Consider the following 27,468-nt stretch of genomic DNA (forward strand, 5'->3'; position numbering starts at 1 on the left):
GCAACAGTGAGGCCCGCATACCGCAAAAAAAAAAAAGATCTGTGATTAGCATAGCTACTCTTGGTAACCAACTCAGCTTATATACATCAAATTTGATTAACCATATTATTTTCTTACAACTTCCCCTTTTATGGATATTGTGAAGATTACAAGTTCACAAATTGAGAGCTTCACTCAAGGCAAATATACTTCTAATCTGTTTTATAAGAATTTGGGAGCTTTACCACTGAAAAGGTGGCTTTCAAGTTTTGAAACTTTCCCCCTCCCTATACTAGTAAGTTTATGAAGTGAAAACAGGCATTGTAACTGATTTTGACTACTAATGCCAATGAAGATGTTCCACTAAGGACAAAAATAAAGTTCTCAGTACATTATCAGTTATGGTCACAGAGCCATTTAAAACTACCTAGGCTTTTCCTGATCCTCCTGAGATGCAATCAGCTGCTTTTTTTTTTTTCTTTTCTTTTAGCGGAGCACCTAACAACTGGTATTGTAATTCCTAGATTATTTGCCTGTCTCTCCTACTAGACTGACTTAAGCTCTATGAGGGCAAAAACTGTATTTCTACACTTCCACAGTATCATACTTTAATATATAAAATTATACCTTAATGTTATATATTAACACTTTAATATATGTTAAAGTATGATTTATATTAAAAAATGTGAACACATATATGTACATACATATACGTCTAACTTGCACTTACCAACTGAACTGAATTATTTGGGGTATGACTCTTCTCTCACTAGATGCTCAGTTCCCTGTCTATAATACCTCTCACCTGTCTGCCTAACTGGCCACCTAATAGGTATCGGTTGAATGAATGCCCAAAGCCTAGTGGAGTACTGGCAAACTCAAATAATTGGGTAGATAACTGAATTAATGTTCTAAAGCAGACAAAACCTATCTACTTCCCAGAGCTGACCGGCTCCCAGATGATAAGAATCATTCTAAGGTGGACAGATGGACCAGACTCCTCGCCTTAAAACTTGCAAAGCTAATCTGGGACACTTGAGCATGACAAATTCTTATTTTGGGGGTTCTCAACTCTAACCACCCCCAAAAGTGCTTCCAAAAATTACACACTCACATTCCTTAACCGGAGAATGCACTAAGAGGGCATCTCATATCCTTTGCTAAATCGGACAATTATAAAGAAACAAAAAGAGACAGAAGAACACCTACTGTAGTCTTTCAGATCTGCTGAATCTGCACAGGCAACCAATGGAGGCAGAAATCTGCCTTTATATCCCCCCAAATTCTAAATTGAAAAGGTAGCAGGCAAAAGAACAACATCAACACAAACATTATACAACCACTTAAATTATTTTAGCTGAAAATCCATCATACAAGGAAATGAATGTGAGGTCTAAATCCAATCATTATCATTACTGAGGGGCTGTTAACGATTAAAAAGAGCGATCTCGGGCTTCCCTGGTGGCGCAGTGGTTGAGAGTCCGCCTGGCCTGCCGATGCAGGGGACGCGGGTTCGTGCCCCGGTCCGGGAGGATCCCGCATGCCGCGGAGCGGCTGGGCCCGTGAACCATGGCCGCTGAGCCTCGCGTCCAAAGCCTGTGCTCCGCAACGGGAGAGGCCCCAACAGTGAGAGGCCCACGTACCGCCAAAAAAAAAAAAAAAGAGAGCGATCTCATTTGTGACTGTAACTGAAAAATCCTCTGCTGCACTCAAATACAGATCATGTATGCAAACAAGAAGGGAAAGGAGTTTAACTGGAGTTAGAAGTAATACCAGCAGGCCCACTTAAAATGTGAACATATTTAGTAACTTCACAAAAACAACTGAAGCTTTAATTCCACATGTGCAACAATTGCTTGAGGCTTCTTAATCAGCAGAACTCTGTTGAAGAGCTCTAGGTCATTAGCCTCCGGTCTAAATCAGACGCCTCCTTCCCTTTCTCAGTGCTGTTTTCCCTCGAGCATTCTAGATTTCCTCAGCAAGGGGTTTCCCCCAGCCCACTGGGCCAATCCCAGCCCTGGCAGCCTCCTTCTCCTAGGGGCTGCCTGGCCAAAGAGGAAACAGCATGCTGACCTGAGCTAATTAGAGATGATGACTGTTTCACTTCAATCTAACTCTTGAAGCTGATTGTTAACACAATTTTTCCACCCCTCACTGAATCTCCAGCACTCCTAAATATAGATATTTGGAAATGCATGCTTGTCAATGTGAGTATAACCATGAAAACAACAGGGTCAAAGACGCTATTTAATAAGGTCGCCTTTATTTCTGATTCTTGGCTCTGTAAACCTAAATTAGTATTGGAGTCCCCTCCGTGGGTTCTTAGCGTTTGTTTAAAAAGGAAGAGAAGTACAGAAGTAGACAGGGAATATAAAAGGTCATGGCAGCTATATAAAAGCACCCAAAGAGGAATTCCACCTGTAAAGTTCTTCTTGAGGGACTTCCCTGGTGGCGCAGTGGTTAAGAATCTGCTTGCCAATGCAGGGGACACGGGTTCGAGCCCTGGTCTGGGACGATCCCACAAGCTGCGGAGCAACAAAGCCCATGCGCCACAACTACTGAGCATACACTCTAGAACCCGCGAACCATAACTACTGAGCCCGCATGCCACAACTACTGAAGCCCGTGCACCTAGAGCCCATGCTCCACAATGAGAAGCCACCGCAATGAGAAGCCCGTGCACTGCAACGAAGAGTAGCCCCTGCTTGCCGCAACTAGGTAAAGCTCGCATGCAGCAATGAAGACCCAATGCAGCCGAAAATTTTAAAAAAACTATTAAAAAAAAAAAATTCTTCTTGAGGCCTTTAATCACTCAGCTCCTCCCAGGAAAGGCACTCAAATCTCAGATACTCAAGCAAGTCTCCCCTTGCCTTGATCATTCATAGCCCTCTGCTCCAGCCAAGGAGAAGTCTACTCCACCTCTGGGCCCTTCCCTAGCCCCTAAGCCTGCAGGTTCTGCATCCCTCCTTTCATTTATGTAGATATAGCACTATTTCCTTCAAAAGCCTACAGTTCACAATTGGTCTTTCTCCAAGAAGCTTTTCTTCACTACCTCTTTTTCAAAACTTGAGACCCCTCTTCCTCCATGCTTTTTTTAGGACATTTGTGTTAAGTAAATTCATATGTTTGTTACTTTTTCATCATGTTTTGTGACTGATTTTCGTTTGCTTTTCATAGGTATTGACAGTCACCTTGGCTTTTCCTAACTCCATAATCCAATATAGTTTAAAACATAACTCCTGTATCCATCATTAGATGAATGGATAAAGAAGATGTGGTGTGTGTGCGCACGCATGCATGCACGCACGCGCGCACACACACACACACACACACACACACAGTGGAATACTACTCAGCCATCAAAAAGAAGTAATTTTGCCATTTGCAACAACATAGATAGACCTGGAGGGTGTTATGCTAAGTGAAATAAGTCAGACAAAGAAAGACAAATACTGTATGATATCACTTATATGTGGAATCTAAAAAATATAACAAACTAGCGAGTATAACAAAAAAGAAGCAGACTCACAGATACAGAGATGAAATTAGTGGTTACCAGTGGGGAGAGGGAAGGAGGAGGGGCAAGAGAGAGGTAGGAGATTAAGGGGTACAAACTATCATGTATAAAACAAGCTATAAGGATATACTGTACAACACAAGGAATACTGCCAATATTTTATAATAACTATAAATGGAGCATACCCTTTAAAAACTGTGAATCACTATATTGTACACCTGTAACATATAATACTGTACAGCAACTATACTTCAATTAACAAAAACTCCTGAAGAATTAAGTTGAGCCGCATGAAAATGTTATTTTAACAGGTTGAAATATCAAGTATCAGCAGTGATAAGGTTCAACTTAATATTTACCTTGGAACTCAAGAAATGCTGTTAAATAAGTACGTCTTCTTGTCATCTTCTTCAGGACATTATTTAGACACTGCCCCACAATGGTAGTCTCTCTTTCTAAAATCTATAAAAATTTCTCCTTAAACTGATTAAAAGGTTTGCTTTTTCTAAATGTTGTTACTATTATAAAAAAATATTATATTGTGTAACTGAAATAACAAAGAATTTTACAACGGTTTTTAAAATGTAGTAATAAAGGAGAACTCAGGTTGAGTCACAAAATCTTGAACTTACCTTCTTCTGTAGGATTAAACCCACAGATGTCACAAATACAACGAACCCACTTATTCATCTCCTCTTCACTGTCTGCTACCAAGTAGAAAATCCGGTCAATGGTGTTGATATCAAAAATGTAGCTGTTTTCAAACTCTTTTTTGTTAAATGTCAATCCAGCATCAACTTGCTGACATAAATTTAAATCAATAATACGGATAGGCTTCTTGGCATGATCATTTTTGTAATATTCCAAGACATCTGGATCTCCAGTTAAACGGCCACTGCGTAACACAAACCATCTCCTCTTCCACGCCTAGGAACAAAACAAAAATATCCATCCAGTGTTAACTTGAGAGAAATTTTTCAAGATGCACATCTGTCAAACCAATTTTATAAATGCATTGACTAGAGAAAGTCATAGACAATGTTTTGTTTCCACAGAATAATCTACCACTCCAGCAAAGTTTACTGATGCTTCCTCAATTAACTTAATAATGTGTGTTTTCTATTTGTTTTCTATTAGATCTTCTGATAAAACATTAGAAGACACCGATTGATATTAGAAGCTATTACACTGATATGTAATATCAAGTCAACAAACCAAGGAAGATTTAGTTTTTACTAAATATAAAAAGCAAATGGTGCTGGGAAAACTGGATATCCAAGTGCAAAAGAATAAAGTTAGACTCTCACCCTATCAAATAAAAATTAACTCCAAATGGATCAAAGACCTACATGTAACAGCTAAAACTAGAAAATTCTTAGAAAAACAAATACGGAAAACCTTGATGATATTAGGTTTGGTAATGATTTCTTGATTATGACAGTAAGAGCACAGGAAACAAAAGAAACGCCAGGGAAACTGGACTGCATCAAAATTTTAAACTTTTACATTTTTGAGGAACATGATCAAAGAGTGAAAAGGCACCTCACAGAATGGGAGGAAATATTTGCAAATCATATATCTGATAAGAAATTAATGTCTAGAATACATATAGAACTCCTACGACTCAGTGACAATGAAAATATACAACCCAATTAAAAAATGGGCAAAGGACTTGAAGAATTTGACTCCCCAAGAAAGATATACAAATGACCAATAAGCACAAGAAAAGATGTTCAACATGACTATCAGTAGAGAAATGCACAATGAGGTACCACTTCATACACATTAGAATGGCTATTATCAAAAAAGCAGAAAATAACAAGTGTGAGCCGGGATATGAAGAAATTGGAACCTTTGTGCATTGCTGGTGCGAACGTAAAATGGTGTAACTACTGTGGAAAATGGTATGGCGGTCCTTCAAAATATTCCAGTGTGGGTATCTAACTCAAAAGTATGAAAAGCAGGGTCTCTCAGAGACATATCTGTACACCCATGTTCACAGCAGCATTATTCACAACGGTCAAAAGGTGGAAGCAACTCAAGCATCCACTGATGAATGAAGAGATAAATGAAATATATACAATGAAATATTATTCAGCCTTAAAAGAAAATTCTGACACATGCTACAATCTGTATAAACCTTGAGATGTTATGGTAAATGAAATAAGCCAGTCACAAAGGGACAAAAATTGTAGGATTCTATTTATATGAGGTACCTACGGTAATCAAATTCACAGAGCGAGAAGGCAAAATGTTTGTTGCCTGGTGTTAGGGGGAAGGGGGATGGGGAGTTAGTGTTTAATGGGTAGGGTTTCAGTTTGAGAAGATGAAAAAGTTCTGGAGATAAATGACCGTGATGGTTGCACAACAATGTGAAAGTACTTAATGCTACTGAATTGTACACTTAAAAATGATTAACGGGCTTCCCTGGTAGCGCAGTGGTTGAGAGTCCGCCTGCCGATGCAGGGGACACGGGTTCCTGCCCCGGTTCGGGAAGATCCCACATGCCGCAGAGCGGCTGGGCCCGGGAGCCATGACTGCTGGGCCTGTGCGTCCGGAGCCTGTGCTCCGCGGTGGGAGAGGCCATAACAGTGTGAGGCCCACGTACCGCAAAAAAAAAAAAAAAAAAAAAACCATTTAGTTAATATATGACATCTACTTATTTCAAAATAAATAAATATCATCTCTTAGTAAAAGGATGCCTTCACCGATACCTCCCTATCGAACAGTAAGCTTAAGAAAGGAATAGAGAAGTAAAGAAAAAGGAAAACAGTATTATGTCACTTATCCAGGGCCATCAAGGAATCACATCTTTTTGTAAAAGTGATTTCTCCAGATAGTGAAGGTTCTGTCTTTAAATACATAAATGACTTTTTAAAACTTTAATGTCTTTCATGCAAATCCTTCTAAAATGCCTTAGTACATAATTCATTGAACATAATTCATCCATTCCCCAATGACTCAGACTAAGTATTACAGGCATCAATTTCTATACTGCACTTCAGAGAAGCTCTCGGGCTGCCGGACTGTTCGGAGGGTTATCTGTCCCTATACTAAATAGTGCCATACTGCTGTGCCTGTATATAGTTCATCTCTAACCATTTAAATATGGTCTTTTTTTTTCTCTTAAGTTTTCACCAATTGTCACTCCTCCCTTCTAATCATATGGTTTATAGCAGGGGTCCCCAACCCCTGGTCCACGGACCGGTATTGGCCCGTGGCCTGTTAGGAATCACGCCGCATAGCAGGAGGTGAGCGGCGGGCAGCGAATGAAGCTTCATCTGCCGCTCCCCATCTCTCGCATCACCACCAGAACAAACCCTATCTCCCCTCCACCCCACCCACTCCATGGAAAAAACGTCTTTCACGAAACTGGTCCCTGGTGCCGAAAAGGTTGGGGACCACTGGTTTATAGGATGCCAAACTGTCTCCTGCCTCAGGGACTACGCACATGCTGTTTCCTAAGTCCGGGATGTTCTTTCCTCTCGTTGCCAGGCAGACTTTGACCTTTAGGCCTTCCCTTCCCTGACCACCCTCAAACCAACCACCACCGGTTGTAGAGCAGGGCATAATGTTAGGGACCCCATCACATACCTATGTAGTGATTTTTGTAATTTGCAATCCAATTTTTCTTTGTATTTATTTATTTAGTATCTAACTCCCCAAGCAGACCATAAAGTCCGAGAAGACAGTGACCATGTCTGCTTTATTTGCCATTACATACTCAATGCAGAGCAAGGGCCGAATACCTAGAAATATTTGTACAATAAATAGAATTCCCCTAAGACTATGAAGTTGTAAAATTTTTGAGACTATTAGATTAGATATATTGGCCACCCTGAATAGAAAGGCGTGTGCTTTCAAAACCTCTTCCACTTGAGAAAAATACTGAACATATACATCATAAAATAAACATAACTGAGCTTTACCAAAACACACACACAAAACACCTTGGGAAAATGACAAGAAAGAGAATAGAATGAAATATGTCCCTTTGCTACAGCTCATGTGTCACTCTTTGTCATCCAGTTGACTGTGGCTCTCCCAAACATTTCTTTGCTTCCCTCTTCAAATGATACTGTTAAAATGTAATAGGCCCTTGGAAACTAAAATACATAGCCAAGAAATGAACAGCAGTGAACTGTGGGGCACTAGACAGATTGGGCTAGCGATTACAGAGGCCGAGAAGACATTATCTAAGAGATGAACCCTTGCAGCAGGAAATTACAGCATGAAAACACAGAATTTAGCCAAGCAGCACCTGCCACTTATTTATTTATTTTTAATGTGGTCCAAATGTGAATGTTTGTCTCAGTCACAAAATGAGTCACTCTCATTGAATCTGGCACAGATTAAACTGGAAAACAAAAGCAATTACATAAACTACACACTTTAATAAGGCAGATACAGAGGTTCTCTGGATTAGGGTACAAAGCACAATTTAGCCACAGAATAAAGCTTGATGCTCGACAAGAGAACTGACATCAGCACCCTTGCTAATCGCAGCACAAAAGTTTCTCTATGTTTTGTCTGAGCACAAAATGGGTCCACATAAATCAGTCTTTGTTATCTGAAAATATCTGGGATTCTTAAAGTTTGCCCTATTTTTATCCTTGCTGCCTTGGTAGCCCCGGAGAAAGCTGTACATTGCCTCTCCAATCCTACAGAGCAGTAACAGACAAAAAGGACACGTTTTCTAGAAACCCTCAAAAACACTCCAAGCAATTTTAAACAAAATGCATGTGAAAAAACGTTTTACCTACTGGAAAATGAGCAGATGTGAAAAAACGTTTTATCTACTGGAAAATGAGCAGGTGTGCTTGAGAAGAACTATGCAAACGTTTATTTTGTTGTCATTTCCTACAATGCAACAGTCACTTCAACCTGAAGTTGAATAAATGATGCAGTAAAAAGATTTCACCCGCAGGTCTGCATTTTGAAGCAGCTTTAAAAGCACCATACTCTGATACGGGTGTTCCACCTCAGGGTTTCGAGATTAACTTTGGCTACTATATTAACATCAAAAGAGAACAGCACGGAGAGTCCATGGATCCCAATGGAAATACATTTAGATCAGACTGCCCAACTAAATACCCAAAATGCTTGGAGTATTTGCATTGCCATCTACCCATTCCCTATGTTTGGCGACTGCCTACCGCCTGCAGAGTTGGCCCTGCCAAACTCTCTGGCAGGGCACATGGGGCTCTTCCAGCCTCTCCCTATCTCTCCAGCCTCACTTCTTGCCTCTCTGCCTTCCAACCACATCGGAAATGCTTGCAGGTCCCCTAACACTCTGCTTCTGCCCTGCCTCTGGCCCTGATACAGGCTGCCCCTTGGCACATAATCCACCCCCTGGATTTAGCTCAGATTTCAGGGCACCATCCCTAAGTGGCCCCCTCCAAGCTCTCCATTTCCCCCCCGTTCCCAGTTACCGTGTTTGACATCCCTACAAGTGAGCATCTTGAGGGCTGGAGCCATCTCTTTCCACCTTTCATCTTTCTTCTCCTAATCCCAAGGAGGTGCTCAGTCAGTATCTGCTAAAAACGCCAATCAAAGGAACCATGGATAAAAATATGGAAGTTCTCACACTTTCTATGCATTCTGGAGATACTGACATGACTGCAATCTGCCCAGCCCATTTGCAATTTGGCTGACAATAATTTGTCAGGCAAGGCAGAGGTGCATAAACCATCAATTCATTTGTTTTAAAAACTCTACAGATATGAGAGGAATTTTTATACTTCATTTTAAAGGAAAACTGTTCTTTTAAATAATTTCTGTATTCAAGCCAGCTGCATACATCATGCTGAAGAAAGACTTGTCACATGGAAGCAAGGTTCTAATACAGGTTTATCACATACCTACAGAGTATGGGTATGTACACATTGGCAAGAAAGTACAGATGGAGTCCCATTACCTCGTGGGAAGAAAAAAATTTCAATATGGATTAGCCTCAAACCATGACCTGTAATAATATTATTAACAAACTCACACAATATGTCTAATTTGCCTAAATGGCAAACGGGCTCAGTTTTAAAGAAAAACATTGTGAATGCTGCACACACTTGTTTTCTGAACTTTCTCTGCTATAACTGATGTAACACAGGCTTGGTACAAGGCTTTCCAAGACTCCCTAATCGCTTCCCTGTACTTCTAACTGGAAGAGCTAATTATTGAAGAAATAGGCAATAAATGGATGAGCAAAGAGAAGAGGTCAGGGTGGTCCAGTGATTCTCAACTCTAACTCTAGAAGAAGTATCTAGAGAAATTTACTTAAAAAAAAAAAAGATTGATGCCTGGGGGCCTCACCTCAGGCCAACTAAACTGGAGCGTGGGGCATCAGCCCTAGCACCAGCATAGGTAGTTTTAAATGCTCACCAGGTGATTTCTATGTGCCACCAAGACTTGAGAACCACTGGTCCAATCAATAGACAGAATTAGGTTCCTTCTTAAAATAGAATTAAAGAAACAAACAAACATAGAGGTCCTTTAAAGCTTTCATCTATCTAATTCCTTATCTTCTCAAGGCTTCTGCTCTTGCCAAGGTAGTTTATCTTCTGCCTTCTTGTCTTTGTTGACAATATTTATCCTATTGGCGAATATGTTTGAACTCCTTTCTACTGTTGGAAACCTAATCTATTCTCCAAGGTTCTGTCCAAACTTTCCCTTTTCCTCGCCACACCTTCCCTCTGGAGTCTAGACCATCCATCAGACACTGCCCTGGAAAGTCTTCTGCATGGCTATGGACAGTTTGGAACCATCTGTTATTTTACTATGTACATCTCCAAATGTTCCAAATGCTTGTGAACTATTTTCCCCGAGTTCTTTGAAAGCCAAGACCATTCCTTAAATTTTTTTTTATATCTGCCCCAGCGCTTCACCCATTGTGAAGCCCTCAAAGCCTCGACAGGATGCTTTTAAAGTTTTCTGTTCATCACAATGATTGCGGACAGTCAGTGAACTTAAATGAAAAGACCCAGGGAAAGAAAAAAAAGAAGTCCATAGTTGTTATTAGGGTAGTCCAAACTCCCTTTACAGGTTGGCATACAAGGTTCTTCAAAACCATACTTACCTGCCTGGCCTTGCCAGCCAACGCACGCGTTTTGTTGTTTTGAGTCTAACGCATCCTCTCTCTCTCACCCAATGATCCTTCTCAGTCTTCAAGAGTCAGCTCGATAACCTCTTCTTTGCAGCTTCCCTCAACTTTCTCTGAGTTAAGGCTTCTCTGAACTCTCAGCACACAGGTCCCAAGTAGCCCATTAACAAGCCCATTCTGTTCGAGCAGTTCAGAAAAGACCTCTGATGACTGCATTCAGGTCTCACTAGTTGCTGAATCCTCGAGTTTACCTTGACCCGATAAACTGGAGAACAGCACTTGCTATATTCTTGAGCCACCTGCCTTTCCATCATGAAGCATCACCACTAATTTTACTAACCCTATATTATCCTAGGAAACGGGGCGGGGGGGGGGAAGTAGAGTGGAACTTTCTTATTCTGAAATCTCTTAAAAGGTATTTCATGACTGATACTTAAGGAAAGAAGGTCATGACTGTGAATTCAAAATTTACGTAGAATCTCAGAAATCTGTAAAATGTTAACGGTTGAAGACATGGGTTTCACAAAATGAAAATACTATTTTTAATAAGATAGGTTTTAATCTAAACTTCATCAGCAGGGTAATGGTTAAATTTAAATAAATTACGAGCTATGTATACAATAGTAAGTTGATGCAAAACATTTAAAAAAGTGAGCTAGATCTCACTTATATATGAAAAATGCCCACAAGATAATTGTTAAATTTTTTTAAAAAGTGAGTTACAGAACTTTATGATTTCATTTAGTCTGAAATGATTGTGTGCTTGTACATGTAAACTATGTTTAGAGAGAAGGTCTGGAAGGAGACACACCGGAAGTGTTAAATGTGGTCATTCCAGGAATAGGGATGGGAGGGTCAGACCAGTTTCATGTTTTTATTTTATATGATTTTGTGCAGTCTGATTTTTTTCAAGGAGCTTCCATTCACTACTGTTATAATTTTTAAAATATTACATGATTTAAAAGCTTATAGTTAAAAATGCTCTGAAAAACAAAGTCTATTAATTAATATTTTAAAATCTAGGAATGATGTACACACACAGAAAAGTTTATTTCTGTATGGAAATGCATACTCTTCTTCTTATTCTGCAAGTAGTGAATAAATTTAGCCTTTCTTTTAAATATAGAATTCCAGGATACATCTGGAGAGAGTCTTGGTCAGGAAATAGCTTAGACAAAGTATAACTACTTTGTTTTCAAGACTGGAATTTAGAGGGTTAAAAAGAAAAAGAAAAGTAAAGTTAGGAACACTTAAAATAGAGAAACAATTTCTTCCCCCAAAGTCCAGTGGTTATAATATTCTCACAATTTTAATTTATTTTAAAAACCATGTCAGTAAATGGTTAATATACTTAGATAGTTAACTATCTAAAATAAGCACTTTGGGAATTACTTTACCTATTAAAAATATTAAATTTCCATAATAATAATACAACCAGGGTAAATAAAATAAAGAAAAACAAATTAACCATGAAGCAGGGACAAAAGAAAACCATTTACTTTAAAATACTTGAGTTGTTTTCCAGGAAGCACCATCTTTTCTCATAGAGCAAAATAAGGAAAAAACACACTCGGTGGAAGTTTCCACTCCACTGGCTCTGTCATTATGATCATCTGTTCCAAACACACACAAGCCTAAAATTTCCTGTTTTCAAACTATTGTCACCATTTTCTAGCCTAGTGCTATCTGTTCTAACTTTAGCTTAGTAATATAAACAACAGAATACACCAAAAATAATGCAGAACAATGCCTAGATATAGGCTCACAACTGCGCCACAAACCTTTTAAATCGGAGTTTACATATGCTGCCCGGACAAAAACAAATTAGCTAGACCTGAACCAATTTCACAATAGCAAACCAACAACAAAAAATCAAATTTAACTCAAACACTACAGTAGCTGGGAAAAAAAATTCAGGGAATTTTAAATTATTAATGAATAATCGTATCATATCATTTACTTGTTGAAAGTAAATGTGCATATCATTTACTTGTTGAAATCATTGCTAAACTGATGCCTACCTCAAAGCTCTGGTGTTAAGTCCTGCACCAAATGAACAAACAAACAAAAAAGCAATGATGAAAACTCCCCAGTATTTAATATACACAAACTAGTTTTTATGCCTTTTGGGGTCACAGACCGCTTTGAGAATCTAATAAAAGCAATGGAACCTTTTCTTAGAAAAAGGCACATACATAATATTGCACAGTTTCAGGGGTTCACATGACCCCTGGGGCACATGTTAAGAATGCTCGAAATAGGACTACCCTTTAATACTTCTTACTACAAAGAACAGTTTGATATGAGACCTTGGACCCCAACCAGGCATATCAGTTACTAAAGTTCCACAGGAAGGTAGGTCACCTCATGGCATTAACTCTCAATACAGCACTGTGGGGCAGGCTGAATATATTTTTACCTGTGAATACTAGTTCATCTCTCATCATATTTCCACACTAACTCTGGGGCTTTTCAAGGCTTCCTTATCCTGACCAGGAGGAGTCTGAAGAGAGGCAGGAGCCTGGCTAGCAGTGGATCCAAGATAAGCTTGCAATGTCCTGTGTGGCTGGGAATGAAGGTCTGGGGTGATAGTATACCTGAACCTGTACTGGTAAGAAAGACCACCTGCCTTGGGTTTCATCTGTTCTCACCCTTTTCCTGCCACCACATGCACTAAGGGTCAGTGAGCTCATATCAGGGTGTGGTCATAGGAAAGTGGGGTCAGGGAGTCCACCTGAACTTTTGGAATCAGCCTCCAGCCTAGACAAAAGGTAGCTGGAGTCATATGCAATCTGGCCAGCTAGAGATTTAGAATGGGTGCCACAGCTAGCGACAGAGCAAGTATGTACCTGGCTGTGTCATCTGTGTTATCTCCCTAAGAACCTGTGGAGGCAGAGGTGGCACAAATGTCCAGGCAGACTCTTAGCAATCTAGCTGAAAACAGCAGAAGTACAACGCAGGGCTGTGAGCTCCAGACACGCCCAGAGTCACTGAACCATTCATTTCATCTCTACGAATCTCACCTCAAGAAACAATGCATTCTGCGGCTGAATATATAGGCATCAAAACACTCAACACCGTGCTGTTTATATGAGTAAATATTTGAAAACAATCTAAATATCCAACAATAGGGTGACCAACCATCCCAGTGTTCCCAGGGCTGTCCCTGTTTTGGAAGTCAAAGTTCCACGTCCTGACACCCCTCAGTCCTGAGCAAACCAGGAAGGTTGGTGACAGCAGGAAATTGAGTAAATAAATTAAGATACATCTCCATGAAGGTGTCTGACATAATCAGTAAAAGATGCTTTTCAATGGCTTTTTTTTTTTTTTTTTTGCAGTACGCAGGCCTCTCACTGTTGTGGCCTCTCCCGTTGCGGAGCACAGCCTCCGGACGCGCAGGCTCAGCGGCCACGGCTCACGGGCATGTGGGATCTTCCCGGATCGGGGCACGAACCCGCGTCCCCTGCATCGGCAGGCGGACTCCCAACCACTGCGCCACCAGGGAAGCCCTCAATGGCATTTTTTAAGATCCCCCCTTCCCCATGGTCTGAAAATTTTCCAAAACATTGAGAGAGCTTGGCAAGAAACTAAGCTTTTTCATTTGGAGTAACTGCAATCTGGTGTGAAGGAAAACTGGAACACCTTCCCTTCTACCTTCTCTGGCTCTCTGTCACTTGCACCGGGTAAAGCCGACTGCCCCAGGGTATCCAGAGCACCTGTGCAAACTTCTATTTGAGTACTCTCCTCTTGACTGACAAGCAGTCCTCTGTACGGCTGCCTTCCTCCCCAAGATCCTGTCCCGTTCCCCTTCTAAGTGCTTAGCACAGTGCATAGCAGGCAAGGGCTTGGCGCCTTAAAAGGCGTGTGTGATAACTTACCTGAACAAATGAACGAACGAATCAATGTCTCCTGGTGACCCTGAAAACGCTGTCTCTGTCCTTCGCTAACTCAGTCTTCACGTAAATGGATGATGCGCCAAACCAACAGTGGGCCTTCTTCTTGCTAAGAGTTTGGCCATAAATCCTATCAAGTCTCCTCCTCCAGAAGGTTCAGCCAACAAAAAAGGGAAACTAACTTAATCAAGAAACAAATCAATATGAAACCATGCCAAGGTGCTAAAATTCAGAAACTGCAACTTCAGACAGTACCTACAGTGTTTTGGAAAGTCTACATATTTATGTGAGTATATTTATTTATATATATAATTATTCTCTCTCTTCATATAGTCAACATTGGGTGTGTGTGTGTGTGTGTGTGTGTGTGTGTGTGTGTAATGACATTCCAGTCTCTGAGTGCCGAATGCAATGTTACTAGGGAGAATAAAGACAAAATGCCATGTACTATACAGTACAGTGTCAATGCACATGTTTAAGTGAAGAAGATGTGAGAACGTTACTAAAATTTTGTTTAAGTTGTAGGAAATTGATATCACATCTTAAAGTCACAAGATTTTCCAGCACAGATACAAATTCTAATTGCAGTTTTAGAGCAGTACTGTCCAAGAGAACTTTCTGCAATGATGCAAATGGCTACATTGATCACACATTAAGTTCAGGCTTCCCTGGTGGCGCAGTGGTTGAGAGTCCGCCTGCCGATGCAGGGGACACGGGTTCGTGCCCCGGTCCGGGAAGATCCCACATGCCGCCGAGCGGCTGGGCCCGTGAGCCGTGGCCGCTGAGCCTGCGCGTCCAGAGCCTGTGCTCCGCAACGGGAGAGGCCACAACAGTGAGAGGCCCGCATACCGCAAAAAAACCACATTAAGTTCAAGATGCAAGGAAGAATAACCTCACCCAGAGAGAACTAAGCACAAAGCTGAACATGACACAAAAATTATTCCACAGATAATGAAATCAAGAGAACCTCTGAGGCGAATGTGGAAGACTTAGCCCAAGTGCGGATACTGATGTCCTCCCCACCCCCAATCACAGAGGGGCGTGTCACCCTTTGATAGACGTGATTCTCTGGGGGAAAACACTTTTTCATTCATATAACATCCAGATAATGATCTCATCGTACAAGAAAAACTGTTGATCATTTACTTCTGTTTGTTTTCAACAAATCGCTGCTATCTTGCCCATTCTATGATGTGTTGGCCCTAAAATGAGCCCAGCTTTCTTTTTCCTGTCAACTTTCCATCTCCCTCTACACCACCCAAGCCTCCTGACCTTTGACCAACAGGAAGTAGATACAATGGACTGAAAATAACAGCGACTGGAAGGATTTGTGAATGCACGATTTAATGCTTAAGGACTAGGAGAGAAGGGCTGGGGGAAAGAGAAAAGGACTAGGTATTTCTGCCAGTGCCATTTGGCAGGACCCAATTCATCTTGAATTCCATACAAAACTGTTATCCCAGTTATACAGCTCATAAAAGCTAAAAAAAAAAAGGACAGTATGTACAGTAATACATATATAGATATACCAGATGCAGTGGACACAACTTACACACTCATCTGCTTTAAGCATGTCAGAAACCCTGTGAGACAGTCATTCATTCACAAAGTGCTGGCATCCGAGGTAACAGACAACAACTGACTGTGTCTGACTGGCCAACTTGGAAGTTCACTAAAGTCTATAAAAGCTAAAAATAGCCCCACAAACATGTTTACAGCATTTTGAAAATACAGGATCCACACTGTTTTCTAAATATAAACCTTGAGTTTGTAGCAGAGGGATTGGCTTTGGGTTTTCAGAGACGTCATTGGGACATCCCACACTTTGGCACAGAAATTCACATTTCACTATTTTACTTTAAATATATAATTGGTAGCATTTAACTAGAGAGAAGGTGGGGTGGATCTGGAAGGGAGAGGGTGCGCAGAAAAAGATGGTATCTCTTCCCCCATTTAATTAGAGGGCTTCAGACGACCACAAACCCCCAATTCTTTGTGGTGGGATCACACCGTCATAAAATTCTGAAAAGGGATATCTGGCCTCTATTTTTCCACTCTTTATATCCACTCTCCAATCCAGTCCCCGCCCGCTTCCTAAGCCTGTAGGTGCTACTGCAGTAGATTGAGACAGAAAGTCAGATGGAACATGTACACATGTGTAAAAGTCCCTGCATCCCAATTGGTCCACGAGTGTAGGCGTGCTGACACCACGCAGCTTCTGGGATATTTGTTCCCTGACCAGGGATCGAACCCATTGCCTTGGCAGTGAAATCTCAGAGTCCTAACCACTGGACCACCAGGGAATTCCCAAAGGCAACAATTCTAATTCTTGTCCAGTTCCTGAAAAGTGAAATCATTCTAAATCAAACACGGGAAAATTCCAACTAAAACCCACAATGCTCATATCAACTGGGATTGCTGAGGGGGAGAGTGGTATACTAAGACTATGAAAGAGTTAAAGGAGTATTTTATTAGTGCAGAAAAACATGTCTATTTGGTCTCTTAAGTTATGTATGTTACTTATTGATATTAATTTCTGGTTAGAATTTGTTTAGATTTTATCCTCTGCATTTAATTCTACTAAATCTTTAAAATTTAGCAGCTATTAAAAAAAAATAAGAGAAAGAAAAACCTACAGCAACAGACTTAGCTCTGTACTAGTATGTTATAAACTTCAAATGTCTGTGCCTCTTAAAGTCCTGTGGTAGAATCGATATTTCTGGAGGTTATGCAACATCCAAGTGAAATACTCTCCAAAATAAAATTTTGTCAGTCGTATGGGCATTTTCTTAACAAATTTATTTGTAATAAACTACAATCAATAACAAATTCAACTGAAAAATTAGGGGAAATTATATATAATCCTACTACCATCAAAAGTATATATTTTTCCATATTTTCATCTAATTTTTATTCATTTATACTTTCTAAGTATACTGTTTAAATAAAGATGACTGTGTTTTTGGTTTCCTGAGCCACACTTCTAAATTTCAGGAGCTTAAAATTCTCAGGTTTAAAATTTTAATTCATTAATATTTCACTAATGTTCACTAGTATTGATTAATTTTTCCAGGTCTTGCTTATCATGCCAGAATTATGGAAATAAAGGTGAAGCCCTCACTGAATGCTTTCTGAAACCCGATAAAGAAAACACACTTAACGATTGTAAAAACACAAGACATTTATTTACCATGGGTTTTCTTAGCACAGCATCCCAGATACACTCTAGCAATTAAGATATTTAATTATGACTCAAATGATGTCCTGCTGGGCCTTGTCCAATTTGCTACAGTATGTAGTTGATGCTCTAAGCGAATAATGATGAAAACATATATCTTCTCCAAAGAAATGCTATCACCTTGTTTATCAATAATGGCCATCTCATACTGTATAGACCAATTAATTAAATCTAACAGATGAAGAATTTATCCCAGAAAAAGAGATCTTTTGATACCTCAACTTACGTTAGGCATTGTAACCTGAAGACATTCTCAGAATAAACATCTCGACTTCTCGGCCATTTAAATGTTTATACCTTAAAAATTAAAAGATGAGGGCTTCCCTGGTGGCGCAGTGGTTGAGAGTCCGCCTGCCGATGCAGGGGACACGGGTGCGTGCCCCGGTCCGGGAGGATCCCACATGCCGCGGAGCGGCTGGGCCCGTGAGCCATGGCCACTGAGCCTGCGCGTCCGGAGCCTGTGCTCCGCAACGGGAGAGACCACAACAGTGAGAGGCCCGCATACCGCAAAAAAAAAAAAACAAAAAAAACCTCTAGTTAAAATTTGACTAGCTTTAAAAAAGAAATAAAAACAAAAGTACCGCTCTGTATTTTGTTGAGTAATTGACCATGAAAAGGCAAAGTAATGAGATTTTCATTTAAAGATTAAGATTATGTAACCCCAGGCTGGCTGAGGTCAATGAGTTTTGGGTAACTAGATCTAATTCTTGGTGGAGCAAAGACAAAGAATAAAAAACACATAGACCTTTAGCTAGCCTCCTAGACGTGGCACTGAAGTCCCCACGCCAACCCCATATGGCTTTCTAATCTTTAGGAGCAGTTGGAAAAGAATAATCAGAAATAAAAACTATTCAGCACTGTAGCCATCAAGAATTCCTTGGGGGACGCAATATAGGAGTGGGGGGGAGTGGGAGGTACAAACTACTGGCTGTAGGACAGGCTACAAGGATGTATTGTATAATACAGGGAATATAGCCAATAGTTTGTAATAACTGCAAATGAAGCATAACCTTTAAAACTGTATTAAAAATAAAAAATTATAAAAGAAAAAAGAATTTAAAGAAAAAAAAAAAAGAATCCCTTATGGTTCCTCTCAGCTTAGTCCTTTCACCAAATGGCTTAGAGGGCAACCGTAAGTAACGATTTGTTTATACGCAGACTCCTAGAACTCTCTCTTCACTGCTCTATTCTCAAAACCTAACACACACAATGCTTGACAAAAGTAGGGAGCCAACTAGTGGTGACTGAGTGAATGAATGAACGAAAGTCTTCATGAATAAGATGCACCTTACAATGATCACCGTTACAGTCGTCCATAAATAATAATTAAGTGGTTTGAGATTTGATGGTGGAAACCTGCCAGGAAAGCAAAAGAAGTATACTGTGACAATGAATTAATTGAAAAATTACCAGTAAGACTGAATAAACATTTACACTTTAGGGCTTCCCTGGTGGCGCAGTGGTTGAGAGTCCACCTGCCGATGCAGGGGACTCGGGTTCGTGCCCCGGTACGGGAAAATCCCACATGCCGCAGAGCGGCTGGGCCCGTGAGCCATGGCCGCTGAGCCTGCGCATCTGGAGCCTGTGCTCCCCAACGGGAGAGGCCACAACAGTGAGAGGCCCACATACTGCAAAAAAAAAAAACAAAAAAACGAAAAAAACCAAAAAAACCCAAACATTTACACTTTAAATATAGAAATAAGCATAATATAGATGCTATTATATGAAAGATACTAAGTAGGAAAACCTTCCCCCAAGGTATCCAGAAGGAGCAGCAAACACAGGGCATAAAATTATAGCAAATGCAATGCACTGAACAGGTTTCCTTTCTTCTCCATTCTGTTGTCTGCCCCCTAGTGGAGTCCTTGTGAGCAGAGAAAAACGTAAGAAAGGCAGGCACTACAGAAATCAGGAAAAACCAAAACAGAACACAACAGAACCCAACAAAACAAAGCACAAAGCACAAAGGGATTACTCTGGACTTCTACAAATCAGCTACTCAAGAGCAGAAAGTTAACTTATGAAATTCCTGTTCAACGCTTTTGCCCCAAAGACAAAACTCCTGTATCTACTTAGGCAGGTTCACTATTCCCTTGTGCACCTTTGGACTTTTGATTATTACCTTTTAAGGAAAAGTCGGCACCCGTAGATTGCATCTAGGTAGTATATGGGTTTCAGGATATTTAAGAAGATCATTTACCAACTGCTAGTTTCTCAGTGCATGTGGTCAGCCCCCTTTAGTGTCTGGTTTTCAGGTGTCTTTGACATGAGTGGCTAAAACAAAATCATTTCCATACAGATGACTCTGGAAAGCTGTGGGTTCATTTTCACGATATTTCAAATCAAGGCACAGGTAAAGTGAAACGGAGACGCTCAACAGTGATGACAGGCATGGCTGAGGGACTCCTCTGCAAAGCAGGCTTATCTCCATGGGGAGCTTTCTGTCCGGAAAGAGGTGTGGGTTTAATCTATGATCTCAGCAGCGGCAACAGCCGACTCTCCTCCAAACAGGCTGCATTTTGTACTCGAGTTTTGCATTAACACGTACATTTCTTTAAATATGAAGATGACAGTCACTGCTATTGACTTACGTAAACAAGCAGTCCGGTGACACCCCCCCCCTCCCCGCTTGTGACTGGTGACACACATTTGCAAGGCAGCCATCCAGCCAGCCAGGGTTAGACAAACTACACTCACTGAACAAAACGTCAGAAAATCATCTCTGAAGGGAGATACAAGTCTTAGGGGTTTCTGGGCTTCGGTGATCCAGTGGTTCTATTTCTTAACCTCTGGAGCAATCACAATGCTTAATAACTCACGATTATTTTAAACAAAATGATCTCTAGAGAGGTGATACTAGATGTTCTCCCATATGTAAGTACTTGAACATTTAAAACTCCTGCATCGGTAAGACTTCTATTTCCCAGAACTGTATGAAAAAATTCAAATGAGAGGATCCATACAAAAAACATTCAGAGACGAATAAAGGCACTAAAATAAACAGTTTCCTTAATTAGCATGTTTTAACACCCTGTGTAGAAGTGCATTAGTATGATAATTCTGGCAGGTTCTAAAAACAGTTCGCTTCCAGTGATTCATAACTACGTCTTACATGTAACGCAGTTATCAGCTTAAAACACTCTAACCAGCTTTTCCATGGAGGAAACAGAGGGGCCTAAATCAAGGGAGATGAAGTATTCAAGGTTTACTTTAATAAGCAAATACTCAGGATATAGGAACCCAAGACTTAAGATTTTTTCTGTTCTCAGACTGTTGTGCATGCTGTGAAAGGTGAGAGGGATGAGGAGACAGCTGACATCCACCTTCCGCGGATCATTTATCTTTTCCCTTTGGACAAACCCTCAGCAACAGGAAGTAACAAGAAGACTGAAAAAAACTCTTGTGCTGGTAATGCTTTTCCCAATTTCTCTTTTGTTGCTCAGATCCCTACTAGAAAAGGGCTTCCCTGGTGGCGCAGTGGTTGAGAGTCCGCCTGCCGATGCAGGGGACACGGGTTCGTGCCCCGGTCTGGGAGGATCCCACATGCCGCGGAGCGGCTGCGCCCGTGAGCCATGGCCGCTGAGCCTGCGCGTCCGGAGCCTGTGCTCCGCAACGGGAGAGACCACACCAGTGAGAGGCCCGCGTACCGCCAAAAAAAAAAAAAAAAAAAATCTCTACTAGAAAAGCAAGGAAAGGCAAATTTCCACCAAAGACCCCCCCAAAAGATTTACTCCAATCATCGAGGCTCCTATGTCAGGAAGGAGGAATGTGGCGGGAGTTTTCCCAGTTCTCTATACTTGGATATTATGGCTCCTCGGGTTTTTATCTGCTGTCTGCTTCACTACCAAACTACAATATTTATAGAGGGCAAAGCAGCTAAAATAATTGACTTTCTTAAAACTTAACTATATTTAGATAATGATATCACTACTAAGTTTTAAATATACTAACATTATGATATAATTCTTAAAGCATGCTTATATATCTAATACAATGTTTTGGAGTCAGTTCAAATTATTCATTAAAATGAGTAACAAGGGAACAAAACAACAAAGAGGCAGCTGTTCTGTTTGTATATCTGATTTGCAGCATGTCGTGTATTACGGTTAGAGCAAAACAAGCTACTCAAGAGAAGAACTGTCCCACTCCCAAATAACTATATTTTAAAAATTAGTGCAGTATCATTATTAAAGACTCACGTTTATACAAGTAGCACTAACTTTTTGTGTGCTATGAAATTAAACTTATAGCATTAATCACAATTCGTAATATTTATTACTTTGTTTGCTGGTTTGTTTAGCATCTTTTCTCTCCAAGGAGACGATAAGCAACTTCAGAACAGACTGAGTCGCTCCTAGCACATTAGATGAAATAATAGGTGCTGAATAAAAGTATGTATATTAAAATGTTCTATTAAATTCATACCTGCAGGAGGTTAAAACATCAAATTGTACAGAAGAGCTTATCAGGCAACAATAACAAAAATCCCCACTGCAGGCATCCTCACCCCCAGCTGGACTCCAAAGAGAAGCATGTCCTGGTTTTGACTTCTCTTGGTGGCTACCCTGGGTTGGTTATTCTTGGTTTAAACTTCTCACGCCCACCCATTCTCCACCCTTCTCTGTTTGGGGAAGGGGTGAGCGTATTTATCCTCCTCTCTTCTCCTGGCTTTACCTAATTCCTGAGCACAGCGTCCCTGGGTGGTCACTCCTCATTGTTCCAGAGCCCACTGGTCTTGTATACACAGTGTTTTAAATTAGCATTTATTATTTCCTCCCCTGTCCCTCTAGCCTAAGGGTATAAGGACCCTCATCTAAGCCCAACCCACAGTGCCATAAATAGTCCCTTCATTAAAGTCTACATCTGAACCATCTGAGCTGAGCTGAGTCTCTTACCAGGACAGTAAAAGATATATCCTATTTCCAAACACTATGCTTCTATATGACTTGTCCCTTTTAGACCCTATCTATTGAGGTCCAGCCTTGACAGACAGCTCACTTTCTCCCTACTGCCTCTTCCCTCCTTCCTCCCAAAGTAGTGATACCCCCAATTCCAGTGCCTCAATCAGAGAAACTTTGAGCCACATACTAAACTGCTATTGTAGTTCATCAGGCACAGAGTGTAACTTTCTTGGAACAATTAGTTTTCATCCTCTCCTACATCTTCCCTCACGCCCTTCCACTGCCTAATTTTCATCTGCTGTACACATACTTTCACACTGTTCTATAACCATCTCAATTTTCTGTTTTTTAAACTCTAAAGGTTGAGTCTAAGAGTTTAAAATCAGTAAAGGGCATTTACACTCTCATGACCGTGGATGTGTGCTGTTTCCTACAGCCCCTTGGGGCTAGAATTGCCTTGGCTTCTCTTCTTGTCCAGGGTCAGTGTCACTATCCCCAGGCCACACAACAGAGAATGCTCCTTGGGTTGTGGTCTAATGGAGTCTCTGTTTTCCACCTCACCAATTGCCTTTATCAGATCGTCAACTTTTCCCAAGCTTCCCATTGTAATTCCCATTTTACCAATCCTCTCCTTTCTTAGGTCCACTCTGCTGGAGTCCTCCCCTGCCCTGCCCTTCTGTTTCACCAGGCTTTCCTCCTGTGATTTCCCGCCTTATATTCCCAGGGTGGGTCCACCAAGCCCTACAGGCCATGCCTTCCTCCTTCTTGGTTTACTACTCATTTTGTTACATCCAAACCCTAAGAAAGGGTATATGGAAGGCATGCTTCAAAAGACGGCAGTACAAATGATACATGCAGCCCAATGTTCACAGCAGCACTCTTTACAATACCCAAGACATGGAAGCAACCTTAGTGTCCATCGACAGATGAACAGATAAAGATGATATGGTATATACTGATATATATACAATGGAATACTACTCAGCCATAAAAAAGAATGAAATAATGCTATTTGCAGCAACATGGGTAGACCTAGAAATTATCATACTAAGTGAAGTAAGTCAGAAAGAGAAATACAAACACCATATGATATCACTTATATGTGGAATCTAAAATATGGTACAAATGAGTTTATCTGTAACAGGAACAGACTCACAAACATAGAGAGCAGACTTGTGGTTGCCAAGGGGGAGGGGAGGTGGAGGAGGGATGGATTGGGAGATTGGGATTAAGAGATTCACACTACTGTATATAAAATAGATAAAAAAGGACCTACTGTATAGCACAGGGAACTATATTCAGTATCTTATAATAACCTATTATGGAAAAGAATCTGAAAAAGAATATATATATATGCATAACAATCATTTTGCTGTATACCTGAAACTAGCACATCATTGTAAATCAGCTATACTTCAGCTGAAAAAATGACATATATACACTATCCAACGTAAAATAGATAGCTAGTGGGAAGCAGCCACATAGCACAGGGAGATCAGCTCCGTGCTTTGTGACCACCTGGAGGGGTGGGAGGGAGACACACGAGGGAGGGGATATGGGGATATATGTATACATATAGCTGACTCACTTTGTTATACAGCAGAAACTAACACATCATTGTAAAGCAATTATACTCCAATGAAGATGTAAAAAAAAATAAAAGGTGCGAAGAAAATTTAAAAATTAATTAATTTGCATTTAATTAATTAAATTTGCATTTAATTAATTTAAAATTAAATAAATAATTAATTAAAATAAAAATAAAAGGCAGCAGCAGAGTATAGTGGTTAATAACGTTTTACAATCCACTGTTATTTGAAAGAACACTGCTTTAAACATCAGTACTTATTACACTATTCTCTTGGAATAAAGGGAACAACAATACAGTCAGTCTGCCCTCCATATCTGCAGGTTGTGCATCCACAGTTTCAACCAATCTTGGATCAAAAATATTCGGGGAAAAGAAAATTCCAGAAAGTTCCAAAGAGCAAAACTTCAATTTACCGGGCCAGCAACTATTTACATAGCATTTACGTTGTATTAGGTATCACAAGTAATCTAGAGATGATCGAAAGTCTATAGGAGGATGGGCACTAAGCCATTTTATAGAAGGAGTCAGAGCACCCGTGGACTGTGGTATCCGAGGGCAGTCCTGGAACCACTCCCTGTCAGATACCTAAAGGGACAACTGTATTTTACAAGCCCTCTCAAACATTTTTAGCACAACTAAAGGCTTTAACTGCCTGAGCCATGGGTATCCAACAATCTTACTGCTCACCATTTAAGTTACAATAGTATTAACCCATGAAAACATGGATTTCATTTTCAATTTCCCTTTTATGTGCTCAACTGTTCATAGGTTTAAACAGAATTCATTCAAAATTTAAAGTATTCTTAAGATATTCTTCTTAGCACAAAAACATCTAGAATGACACCAACTGGCAACCTATATGCATCTGGGGAGGATATTTCAGTGGAAATCAACAACTATATTTAATTTATTCATTCATTCACTCATCCAAAAATATTTATTAAGCACCTCCATGTGCCGCTGTTCTGGCTGCTAGAAGGACATTCATAGTTTAAGAAACAAGAACTCGCCTGCCTCAGCAAACGTAAATTCTAGTGGAGGGCAAACCCAAGTAAACGAGCAGGATTGATTTTAGTTCTGTAACTGCTACAAAGGAAAACTAAAGTCAATTTGGAAGTGCTAACCTTATCTGAACAATCCAAAGGATGGGGGGAATTGTTATAGCACTCCAATAAAACGTATTTTAGTACACGAAGCCACCACTATCCCTCACATGGTCCCACTGGGCAGTAACAATTATCAGGCTCTCAGGGTCACATCCTGGGAGCTGCAGGCTTGAAAGCTCTGCAGTCTTGTCTCCTCAAAGGTCTCCATCAGCTAATAAGATGAGGTAATAATCAATGTGTGGCTTCACTGTGTAATCTTCGTGCGAGGCCATTACTTCAGTCCCCTGACATCATCAAATACCAATCTTGGACCATTCATCTCTCGGGTCCGATATCCACAAACAGAATAAACGACTAGAGAAAAATAGAAGGAAAAAGAAAGAATGAATTTTACTTAACTAATTTCTTGTGTGTCTCCTGTAACATTTTCTATATTTTGTAAATAACTAAGTTTGTTCTTCCCCTACTTAGTGGCAAATCAAGGGGTACTAGAGAAAATGAAGAAAGGTATTCAGCAATCTGACAGATGTTTTCATGATGAGAATGATGATGATGAAGGCAAGTGGCTAAAGGTAATAAAATTACTTGGCTTCACAAATAAATATACAAAATATGATGATTTTGTGTATACACACACACACACACACACACATATGTGACAGGTTTTCTGAGGGAACACACCCTACATATAATGTGTGTTCAGTAAACTTTGACTTGATGCTGAAAATTTATTTCTGCAGAGAAAAAAATAAACAAAAGGCGACAGGCTTTCCTTCAAATGGGAGCAGTTAAATTGGACACACAGAATGATTAAGGTGGGCTCCCAAGGGAAGAAGGGATGTTAACACTGGACATCCTGCGGAAACCGCCAGCCTCCCTTTTGATCTAACCTTTCTCCTCTTCTGCTGACAGCCTTTCGTGTTCTTTCCTCTTCTTTCCCTCTCTAACAATTACCCTTTCTCCAATCACTCTCATTTCCACTTTATTTCTTCTTATGCTTGTCATAAGTAACATCAAAGAATGTCCATCTGCTTTGTTTTAAAGTGTCACGTTTAATATTCTTTTCTGAACCTAAAAAGCAGGTATCTTTATTATTTCCTTTTATGCTTTTGAGGTTTTTTTTTTAACATCTGAGTATGGGTCTGTCTCAATTTCTTTCTTCAGTAAAGTAGGCACTATCAGAAAGAAAATGGCCTTAAACAGAAAGTGGCGTTTGATAATTTGCTCATTCACCAATTGAAAGCATAGGCTAGTTTAGATGATCTCTAAAGACTGTTCCCCACAACAGTAATAATAATCACTGACATTTACTGAGTACTAAGTACCAGGCATTGTTCTAAGCACTTTATACATTAACACAGTTCTCACCACAACCCTATGAGGTAGGCACTGTAATCATTCCCATTTATAGAAGAGAATACGAGTCACAGAGAAATTAAGTAACTTGCTGCAAGTGGTAAAGCCAGGATTTGAACCAATGTCCCCTGGCCCCAGAGTCTGTACCTTAACCACTTAACATTATACTAATCTGTCTATGACAGGGGGCAGCAAACTTTTTTTTTTTTTTGCGGTACGCGGGCCTCTCACTGTTGTGGCCTCTCCCGTTGCGGAGCACAGGCTCCGGACGCGCAGGCTGAGCGGCCATGGCTCACGGGCCCAGCCGCTCCGCGGCATGTGGGATCTTCCCAGACCGGGGCACGAACCTGCGTCCCCTGCATCGGCAGGCAGACACTCAACCACTGCGCCACCAGGGAAGCCCAGTAAACTTTTTTGTAACGGCTCAGATAGCAAATATTTCAGGCACTGCAGGCTACACATGGTCTCTGTCTCATATTCTTCTTCCTTTTATTTTTTTTACAATCTTTTAAAAATGTAACGAGCCTTCTTAGATATAATCAGACCTACGAGGCTGTAGTTTGCTGGCCCCTGGGCTATGATTTTATTAATTCATATGCACCATTCTACTACTTTTTATTTAGACAATTTCAGACAAAAGCAAAGGTGAAAGATTCCAGATGGGTAGTTTATAACCCATAGCCAATGAATGCCCAAGAGCTACCAACCATAGGTTGCCACTGCAACAGTAAAGGTAAAGAAAATGCAAACATCCTGGAAGCAACCTAAGCATCCGTCAGCAGGTGAATGGA

The 27,468-nt window shown here is 40.5% G+C and overlaps 1 protein-coding gene across 2 annotated transcripts in view; it reads right to left on the reverse strand.

The window, feature by feature from the left end:
- GAB1 (GRB2 associated binding protein 1) overlaps positions 1–27,468 on the reverse strand; it is a 139,846-nt gene that overhangs the window by 37,133 nt on the left and 75,245 nt on the right. For both annotated transcript variants that reach the window (XM_007463998.1, XM_007463997.1), the window contains exon 2: positions 4,129–4,423. In XM_007463998.1, the coding sequence (XP_007464060.1) occupies positions 4,129–4,423 (295 nt within the window). The remainder of the gene's footprint in view (positions 1–4,128; positions 4,424–27,468) is intronic.

This window comes from Lipotes vexillifer, unplaced genomic scaffold (assembly GCF_000442215.2).
Source record: "Lipotes vexillifer unplaced genomic scaffold, Lipotes_vexillifer_v1.1 scaffold1293, whole genome shotgun sequence".
In the NCBI taxonomy this organism is placed as follows: Eukaryota; Metazoa; Chordata; class Mammalia; order Artiodactyla; family Lipotidae; genus Lipotes; species Lipotes vexillifer.